Below are 9,937 nucleotides of genomic sequence, written 5' to 3'. Positions count from 1 at the left end.
CTGGGGGCGGCTTGGGCTCCTAGCCTCTGACGCTGCCAGGACCTGCAGCAGGCTGAGCTCCAGCTCCCCATAAAGTAGGGATGCAGTAGGGCTTCCCTGCAGGACCCCACTGTGGTCCTGTTAGCTCTCTGGGGAACCTTCTGCTCCTGGCTGCCCGTGGCAGACCCAGCCATTGTGGCCGTCCTGGGACCCCACAGGCTGGCAGGGCCCGGACACCAGCAGAGGGAGCCTCACCCTGCGGAGCCCGCCGTGTCCCTGTCCACACACTGCTGGGGAGGGTGGCCGGAGTCACCCCACGTACAGGCCAGGGCTCTGCCTGGCTCACTCTGTGGCTCTGCATTTACCGGGTATCTTCCTACCCACAGGTATGTTTTCCTGACTGCCCTGTGCTAACGACGTGCCGAACGTGACCGCCCTGTTGTGCTGTGATGGGGACATCAAGGCATGCAGGGCCCACCTCTTGCCAGTGTCATGAAGGGACACACATGTGGGGTTTGCTCGGTTTCAGCCTCAAGGAGTGATGTCCCCAGGAGTGTCGGGCCTCCGGGCCAGCCCCCGACACCAGGCTGGTTAGAAAAGGCAGAGTCAGACGGTGCTGCCACAGGGACCTGGCCATAGAGGTACTGCCGCGCTCAGCCCTGTGGGTGCCTGGCCTGGGACTGGGTGGGAGCCCTGGGGCTGCTCGAGGATCTCATGCTCTGAGGCTGGGGAGGTGGCAGGGGATGCACGCGGTGGTGGTGCCTTCTATTCCCGGCACTGTCCCTTTGCTCTGAGGCCTTTGGGAGCAGCCTCAGGGTGGGCAGGTACAGCTCAGTGGTGCGCCTTGGCCTAGCACGACGGGCACCCCCAGAACTGCAGCACAGAACAGACATTCTCCAGGTTCCCTACATCACCTAGAGCCAAGGGGTCCCCCGCCTTTCTCAGGGGACACTCGGGAGGGAAGGAGCACTTCAGGGATCCCTCTGCCCCCACCTCCTATGCCCAAGGTCAGCCTGTAGCTAGGGTAAGCCCCAGGGCTCTGAGCACGCAGCCTGTCCAGCCAGGGTGACCAAAAGCCCTCTTGGCAGCCCTGAAGAGGTGCGGGAGCTCCTGGTCCTGGACAGCATCTGGGGTGCAAGTGGCAGCCCCAGGCCCTGTCATGAGTGACACGGGGTTATTATGCTGTCACTGGGTCACTTGGAATCCTCCCCACCCTGGGGAGGCAGCCCCTTGGGAAGCCCCACCTGCTACCCGCAGGCCTGCTCCCACCATCCCCCTATTTCATGACCGTCCTTAAGGCTTGCCCTTGGACCAGGGGACCAGCACGGGCGGGCACTCAGGGTAGGCAGCGTCAGCTGTCCCGAGCAGCCACGGGTGCCCGGCGGTAGGCATCCAGGCTGCCACGTGATGGCCCCATGCCTACCCCACTCCCGGGTGGGCTGCCCACCTGCCTAGGGGGCGCACTGCTGCCCTGCACCAGGGGGGCCCCAAAGCCAGGCCCATCCTCCCCCAGAGTCCTGGGGAGAGGGGGCCTCAGGAGGGCCGACACAGAGCGCAGGTAGGCACAGCATGGATGGGGGTCTATGTTGCCAGTGCGGGTCAGTGGGGCCAGGCCTGGCTCTCCCAGCCTTGGGGCCCCACCTGGGATGCAAGCCAGCCCTCACGGGTTGTGGACAGGACCTGAGACAGCACGAGCCACACGGCAGTGCTTCACTAACTGTCCTGCCCCTGAGGTGGGAGAGGGAGGCAGGGGTCTCCTGGCAGAGGTGCCCAGCACGGAGGGCTCCAGCCTGACGGCATGCCTGTCCCTCTCTCCAAGGGAAGACCGGCCCTATCCGCTTGTGGCTGAGGACCGTCGTGGCTATGGCCCAGCAGCCGGGGGCCCCGGGGCCACCTCCCCTCCTGGCCTGGCCAGGCAGCAGGGATCCTATAGAGCCGGCACGGCGGGGCGTGGCTTGCAGCCTGCCCGTGTGGTCCACTGACCAGGAGACCAGGGATGGGGGCAGCTCGGTGTCCTCTGGCCGCCTGTCTGGCTCCTCAGGGGGCCATGTGTCTCATGCCCCTCCCCATGGGCCCTGGAAGGAGCAGCCGCCACGGGGGCTGGGGTCACAGCGGCCACCCAGAAAGAGTGACCCAAGGCTGGAGCGGCTGCGGGACCGGATCCGCCAGCAGGCCCGGGGACAGGCGAGCTGTGCCTCCCTGGGCACCTCAGCCCCCTCCAGCGCCTCATGCCTCTGCTCCGCTCCTGCGCCCACGCCCCAGAGGAGGACCTGCAAGGTGACAGCCCTGGCGCACTCAGGTCCGAGGCAGCGCGGGGAGGGATGGCGGGGTGGGGGGAGGGCTGGGTGATGTGGCCAGGTGGGGACGTGTGCAAGGTGCTGCAGGTTCCAGAGGAACCTAGAGAGTCGCTAGAGATTGGTGCGGGCGTCTCAGGCACTTTCCGGTTGCTGGGACGCGACGCCTGCAGGAGAGCTCTGTCTTGGCTTGAAGTTTGTGGACCTTACAGCCCGGGCTGGGCTGGCTCTGAGCCAGCATGGTGTGTGGGCGGGCAGGGCGGACGTGCATGCCCGCAGCCCAGCGGAGGGCAGGAAGCAGAGGGGAGGAGCTAGAGACCACCTTTCCGGGCTCTTCCAGGCCTCCCCAGGCCCAGCCTCCGCCCACCAGGCCACCTGCTTGGAGCTAAGCAGCTATGGCGCCCGCCCCGTGGTCCTCACCTGCCCCAGGCCCTGCCCAGGACCGTTGAGGCTCTTGGGAGGCGTGGAGATGTGTACTGTAGTACAGGGCTTCCAAGCCGAGCCAGGGATAAGGCTCTCACTGAGGAAGACGGAAGCCGGGATGCGGAGGGCTGGTAGGAGGGCGCTGGTGCCTGAACCCGGGCCTGGCCTCTGTCCCTGCTGCCCTGGAATTTAAACGGACAGTAATATCCAAAGGTACTCTAGAGGCCAGCACAGGACTCGAGGGCCACCTGGTGCCCTCCTAGCAGAGACAGGGCCAGGCTGGCAACTAAGACGGTATCTAAAGAGCTTCCCAGGCCGGTGAGAGCTCCGTGGGCTAAAGCTGTCTGCGTAGCCGGGGACCACAGTTCTGTCCCCTGCACCACGTGCAGCGCCAGCCCTGCTCCCAGGGAGGGCTGAGCTGTCCATAGTCTGGGCATAGAGGCACATGCCTGCAACCCCAGCGCTGGGGAGGCTGAAAGCAGGAGCATCACCACGAGTCCGAGCTGCCTGCACAGTGAGATCCTGCGACAACCAAATACATTTAAATAAATAAATAATAAAGCCCTTACCTGCAGAGAGCTAGGGACCTGCTCTAGCTGCGTATGGGGAGATGCTTGCCGTTTTTAAGATAATAGCTTATTTTTTAAAAAAATATCATGTGTGATACATATAAAATTTGTCAGCTGGATACAGTGGCATGTGACTGTAATCCCAGAAAATACACTGGCTAAGGCAGGAGGAGTTCAAAGCCGAAGCCAGCCCGGGGAATTTGTCAAGACCTCATCTCAGATTAAAAACAAGCAAACAAAAGCCTCAAGTGTAGCTCAGTGGTAGAGCATTTGCCTAGGGTGTGTGGGGCCCTGGTTCCACCCCCAGTGCTGGGCACAAAAGTAAGTAAATAAGTAAATAAATAAATATTTGCATCACCATGTCTTTTTGCACAAATGGATTTTTAAAAAATGTTTTGGTCTTTTATCTTTGGGGCAGGGTCTTGCTATGCAGGTCAGGCTGGCCTTGCACTCACTTTGAAGCCCAGGATGGCTTTGAGCTTATGACAGTCCTCCTGCCTCAGCCTCCTGAGTGCTGGGATCATAGGCACGTACTGCCATGCATGCTGTGCAGGCAGGACTCCACCTCGGGCTGTGGCCCCCTTGCTCGAGTGTGGGCCAGCCTGTGCTGGGCACTGAGCAGAAGGTCCCTGGAGCTCTCTGCTGGGTGCCAGAGTCGCCTTGCAGAGTGGCTTATGTGCCTCCCAGGCCCGCGTGTGTCAGTGGGCCTGCAGGTTGCATTTCTGGGCCTGGGCCTGGGCCTTGGGGTGGAGTGCCACCAAGCTAAGCCAAGCTGCCCAGAACCCCTCTCCCACTCACGCTTCGCCCTGGCCCAGGATTCAGCGGCATCCGTGAGGCAGAGCCCCAAGGGAAAGACCAGACGCCTCTAGGAGTGGGGCGTGAGCTCTCCCAGGTCACCCAGCTCCAGGCTCCTGGTGAGGGGTCCAGGTTGGGCCCCTCATGGAGAGGAATGGAGGCTCCCAGGGACCCTGCTGGGAAAGGGTGGGTGTATGTGTGTGTGTATGTGAGCGTGTGTTCTAACCCTGTGCCTCTGGAGCAAGGGATCCAGGCAGCAGGTAGGGCAGAGGGTCGGACAGGCGTCCCCAAGAGGCCAGGTCATCCCCACGTCCCCAGTGACCCTGCCACCCTGGGCTCGCTGGTCCACTTCTCAGCCAGGGCACTACCTGGCCTGGCATGCCTGGTCCCAGAGGTGAAAGCAAAGGCAACACCCAGGCGGGTCCAGGATGGGCCCAGGGCACAGCTGCCCTGCTCCTGCCTTGGTTCTGAGTGGCCCTGGGACCTAGGCTTCATTCCGGGCAGCAGAGCCCCTGGAGGGTCCCGAGTGGGGTTGCAGCTGAGGGGCTCAGGGTGTAGTCCATATCCCAAGCCAGGGAGAGGGGGACCCATGTGCTCTGAGGGGACAAGAGCTCGGGTGGCCCAGGGATCTGCAGTGAGGATTTTCCTGGGCTGTAGGAGGATGGTGGCCGGTGGGATGCCCTGGACAGCAGCCACAGCACACATGAGGTGTGTGGTGCCAGGCATGTGGGGCATCAACCCAGTGCAGCCCTGCACTGCTCCTTCCAGGGACCAGAGGCGCCAGGCAGCCAGGGGCCGTGGCCAAGTACAGAGTCACCTCTCGTCACCTATCCCTTTGAGGGGCTCTGAGACCTTGGGTCCCCCCAGCCAGGGCCCCCACTGTCCGTGTTCCTGCAGTGCAGGTGCAGCCTCTCAGCTCCCTGCCAGGCCCCTGTGCTGACACCAGAGAGCTCAACCGAAGGCCAGAAACGGGATAACCAGGGCCACACATGCTGAGAATTCTGGGAGATCTCTGCCCTGAGCCCGGTTACCTTGCCTGCTCTGGGCCTTGGTCCTCTCCCTGGCCAGCTAACTATCACACTGGGGTGGGGAGTGGGGAGCTTATTTGCTCCGTTCTTTATTTGCTTAGCAAACAGTGAGGAGTCCGCTCACCTCCTGGCCTGGTGCTTTCTCTCTCCTCCTGTGTGCGGGGACCACAGTTCTGTCCCCTGCACCACGTGCAGCGCCAGCCCTGCTCCCAGGGAGGGCTGAGCTGTCCATAGTCTGGGCATAGAGGCACATGCCTGCAACCCCAGCGCTGGGGAGGCTGAAAGCAGGAGCATCACCACGAGTCCGAGCTGCCTGCACAGTGAGATCCTGCGACAACCAAATACATTTAAATAAATAAATAATAAAGCCCTTACCTGCAGAGAGCTAGGGACCTGCTCTAGCTGCGTATGGGGAGATGCTTGCCGTTTTTAAGATAATAGCTTATTTTTTAAAAAAATATCATGTGTGATACATATAAAATTTGTCAGCTGGATACAGTGGCATGTGACTGTAATCCCAGAAAATACACTGGCTAAGGCAGGAGGAGTTCAAAGCCGAAGCCAGCCTGGGGAATTTGTCAAGACCTCATCTCAGATTAAAAACAAGCAAACAAAAGCCTCAAGTGTAGCTCAGTGGTAGAGCATTTGCCTAGGGTGTGTGGGGCCCTGGTTCCACCCCCAGTGCTGGGCACAAAAGTAAGTAAATAAGTAAATAAATAAATATTTGCATCACCATGTCTTTTTGCACAAATGGATTTTTAAAAAATGTTTTGGTCTTTTATCTTTGGGGCAGGGTCTTGCTATGCAGGTCAGGCTGGCCTTGCACTCACTTTGAAGCCCAGGATGGCTTTGAGCTTATGACAGTCCTCCTGCCTCAGCCTCCTGAGTGCTGGGATCATAGGCACGTACTGCCATGCATGCTGTGCAGGCAGGACTCCACCTCGGGCTGTGGCCCCCTTGCTCGAGTGTGGGCCAGCCTGTGCTGGGCACTGAGCAGAAGGTCCCTGGAGCTCTCTGCTGGGTGCCAGAGTCGCCTTGCAGAGTGGCTTATGTGCCTCCCAGGCCCGCGTGTGTCAGTGGGCCTGCAGGTTGCATTTCTGGGCCTGGGCCTGGGCCTTGGGGTGGAGTGCCACCAAGCTAAGCCAAGCTGCCCAGAACCCCTCTCCCACTCACGCTTCGCCCTGGCCCAGGATTCAGCGGCATCCGTGAGGCAGAGCCCCAAGGGAAAGACCAGACGCCTCTAGGAGTGGGGCGTGAGCTCTCCCAGGTCACCCAGCTCCAGGCTCCTGGTGAGGGGTCCAGGTTGGGCCCCTCATGGAGAGGAATGGAGGCTCCCAGGGACCCTGCTGGGAAAGGGTGGGTGTATGTGTGTGTGTATGTGAGCGTGTGTTCTAACCCTGTGCCTCTGGAGCAAGGGATCCAGGCAGCAGGTAGGGCAGAGGGTCGGACAGGCGTCCCCAAGAGGCCAGGTCATCCCCACGTCCCCAGTGACCCTGCCACCCTGGGCTCGCTGGTCCACTTCTCAGCCAGGGCACTACCTGGCCTGGCATGCCTGGTCCCAGAGGTGAAAGCAAAGGCAACACCCAGGCGGGTCCAGGATGGGCCCAGGGCACAGCTGCCCTGCTCCTGCCTTGGTTCTGAGTGGCCCTGGGACCTAGGCTTCATTCCGGGCAGCAGAGCCCCTGGAGGGTCCCGAGTGGGGTTGCAGCTGAGGGGCTCAGGGTGTAGTCCATATCCCAAGCCAGGGAGAGGGGGACCCATGTGCTCTGAGGGGACAAGAGCTCGGGTGGCCCAGGGATCTGCAGTGAGGATTTTCCTGGGCTGTAGGAGGATGGTGGCCGGTGGGATGCCCTGGACAGCAGCCACAGCACACATGAGGTGTGTGGTGCCAGGCATGTGGGGCATCAACCCAGTGCAGCCCTGCACTGCTCCTTCCAGGGACCAGAGGCGTCAGGCAGCCAGGGGCCGTGGCCAAGTACAGAGTCACCTCTCGTCACCTATCCCTTTGAGGGGCTCTGAGACCTTGGGTCCCCCCAGCCAGGGCCCCCACTGTCCGTGTTCCTGCAGTGCAGGTGCAGCCTCTCAGCTCCCTGCCAGGCCCCTGTGCTGACACCAGAGAGCTCAACCAAAGGCCAGAAACGGGATAACCAGGGCCACACATGCTGAGAATTCTGGGAGATCTCTGCCCTGAGCCCGGTTGCCTTGCCTGCTCTGGGCCTTGGTCCTCTCCCTGGCCAGCTAACTATCACACTGGGGTGGGGAGTGGGGAGCTTATTTGCTCCGTTCTTTATTTGCTTAGCAAACAGTGAGGAGTCCGCTCACCTCCTGGCCTGGTGTTTTCTCTCTTCTCCTACTCAAGGTCCCCAAGACAAAACCAGGAGGACACGGAGCCGCTCCTGCAGAAGGGACAGGGGGGCCCCCAGGTTGCCCTCACCCAGCAGAGCCGCCAAAGGCAAAGGTGAGGTTCACGCCTTGGCCCCAGCTGCCCATGACAGGGGTCCTCACGGTCCAGGGGCCTGGCTGCCACGCCAGCGCTGGGCTTGGCGACCTGGTGGCCCTGGTTCACACGGTGCAGGGCAGCATCCCTTGTGCTGCCCCAAGATCACCAGTCATCTTTAGTGTGCAGCCTGCAGGGACACCACGAGGTCAGCAGGTCTCTGGGGTACGAGCCAGCATGAAATTTCATGACACGTCCTGAAGGCCACCCTGTGACCATGGGTAGTGGGGCAGAGGAATTTGTAACTTGGGGTACACCTCCCTGAGGTTGAGGCCCCACAAAGCTCCTGGTGCCAGGGCTTGGGTGTGGTTTTCAGTTTGTGGGGTGAGCCCCCAGCTGGGTCCCTAGAGGCAGGTGTGCTGCATCTTATAGGTGGGAAAACCGAGTCTTGGGAGGTTCTGCAGCCTGCCCAGGGCCGCTGAGGTAGACAGAGCCAGGGCTGGTCTGACCCACCCAGGCCGCTGCCCGTGCTCCGAGCCGGAGGGCAGCTGCATGCCTCTGGTCTCTGGGGACAGCACAGAAACCTTGGTGGAGGGAGTGCAGGCTCTCAGGGTTGTGGAGGCTTTGGGAGACCCTCACGCTAAGCACACCGTGACTGCAGGGCCAGGTGGGGCTCCTGAGCTGCCCAGTGAGCCCACCTCAGGCTCCCCCGACACCCTGGCCTGGTGGGTGGCTGTGCTGTCCCCCGGGCAGCACTGGTCCTGCCTGGCGTGGTCAGTCTCCTCTGTCCTGGCCCCGGTGTTGCTTTCCCCATGGGCACTGCTTGGTGACAGGCCTGGGGGAAGCAGGAAGCCTAGCAGGACTGCGTGACACGTGTCCTTCCGGCTGGAAGTGGTGTCGCCGGACAGGAAGGAAATACTCCACTGGAAAAAAGATTTGGGGACACTGTAAGACCCTCGGCAACACACAAGAAGCGCCCCATCCACGTCGCCTCCCCCGAACTTTCTGGCTTGTTGGGTTTTAATGGCTTACTTGAAAAATGACCTGCCTGCTGCCTGACATGGGGTTGGCAGGGCGTGCCCCCGGCCACATCCATCATCGCTAGCTCCGTGTCACCCTGATGGTGGTCACCATTAGTTTCTGTCAGTGACGAAGTCACAGCTGGGCTAAGGAGAGATGAGTCTGGGTTCAGGGGTCAGAGCTGCCGGACTTGGGAATTGGATGAATTAGAAATTTGCTGTAGTTAACAAAAAATTAAATCACAATAGTTATAAAATATTCATCCATCCGGGCCAAAGGAAAATGAAGGGTGGTCTTTAATTTCCGATTATATCACCTCGCTTTGCATTTTTTATCATAGATTAGGTTGGCCCGGAGTAGTGACAGGGCACCTGGGGACTTCATCCATTTCCACAGATTAAAAATCCTCTCATAAAAAAATTAATTGCCATTAAACGGCTTAGCAGAAGAAAAAAATGTGCCCGTCAGGACCCATTTATCGACCAGAACCCCTCTGCTGGGCTGACGGGAGCTGGCTGTGTGAGGAGGGGCCGGAGGGGAGTGGCCGGCCCCTGTGGAGGTCCTGGACCCAGTCCCAGTCCTGGTTCTGGCCCCGTTCCGGCCCACAGAGGCAGCCGGCCGCCTCTAGCTGCAGAGCAGCTGTGGGGCAGTGCGGGGGGCTGGTCCACCTGCTCCCCACTCTCGTCTCACTGGCCCCGGGGTGGACAGCTGCGAGGTGCTGGCTTCTGTGGGCTCTGCGCTAAGCTGGCAGAATCCAGACCTTCCAGGCCACCTGCCCCAAGGGGCGACTGTCACCCCACACATCTGTGTGTGTCTGGGAGCCCCACAACTCAGGAGGCTGAGGCAGGAGGACCACAACTTCCAGGCCGGCGTGAGAGCCAGTCTCTAAGCTAAAGAGTAAAATGAGCTGGGTTCAGAGCTGGTGACTGCCCTGGGGCTTGGGGCCCTGTGGGCGGGGCTGCTGGCACGCTCCTTATTTAGGATTTGGAGCCCAGAGTCCAAGCTGGTGAGGGGGGGGGCTGGATGCAACCCACGTCTAGGCTCACTGAGACCAACTGTTGACCTCCCTGGCCCGAGGCCCCTGTCCACAGAGAAGGCGTGGTTGATGACATGGGCTCCAGATTGTGAGAGGGAGGACAGCGGCCTGGTCAGGTAGCTGGACCAGTGGAGTGGCGCTGAGTGGTCCAATGTGAGGCCGCTCCGTGGGCACCGGGCAGCCTTGGCTGAGACCACGTGCAGGTGTGCACCCCTTCCGGCCTCCTGGTGCCACACCCGGGCCAGCAGCAGGAAGGTGGGGGCACGTACCACTCAGGTGGGACCTCAGAGCTGCAGTGGCCAGGCCGGAGCGGTGCACATGTGCGTCTGAGCACGCATGTGTGTGTGTGTGTGTGT

General features: G+C 61.1%; 1 protein-coding gene across 1 annotated transcript in view; it reads left to right on the top strand.

The window, feature by feature from the left end:
- Ccdc187 (coiled-coil domain containing 187) overlaps positions 1–9,937 on the top strand; it is a gene marked incomplete at its 3' end in the record, with an annotated part of 23,374 nt that overhangs the window by 2,354 nt on the left and 11,083 nt on the right. Inside the window, exons 2-5 of the mRNA XM_023700242.1 lie at positions 509–620; positions 1,799–2,278; positions 7,448–7,546; positions 9,637–9,697. Coding sequence (XP_023556010.1) covers positions 1,843–2,278; positions 7,448–7,546; positions 9,637–9,697 — 596 coding nt within the window. The remainder of the gene's footprint in view (positions 1–508; positions 621–1,798; positions 2,279–7,447; positions 7,547–9,636; positions 9,698–9,937) is intronic.

The sequence above is a fragment of the Octodon degus genome, unplaced genomic scaffold (genome assembly GCF_000260255.1).
Source record: "Octodon degus isolate 3935 unplaced genomic scaffold, OctDeg1.0 scaffold00123, whole genome shotgun sequence".
In the NCBI taxonomy this organism is placed as follows: domain Eukaryota; kingdom Metazoa; phylum Chordata; class Mammalia; order Rodentia; family Octodontidae; genus Octodon; species Octodon degus.
This window is presented reverse-complemented; position numbering and strand designations above follow the sequence as displayed.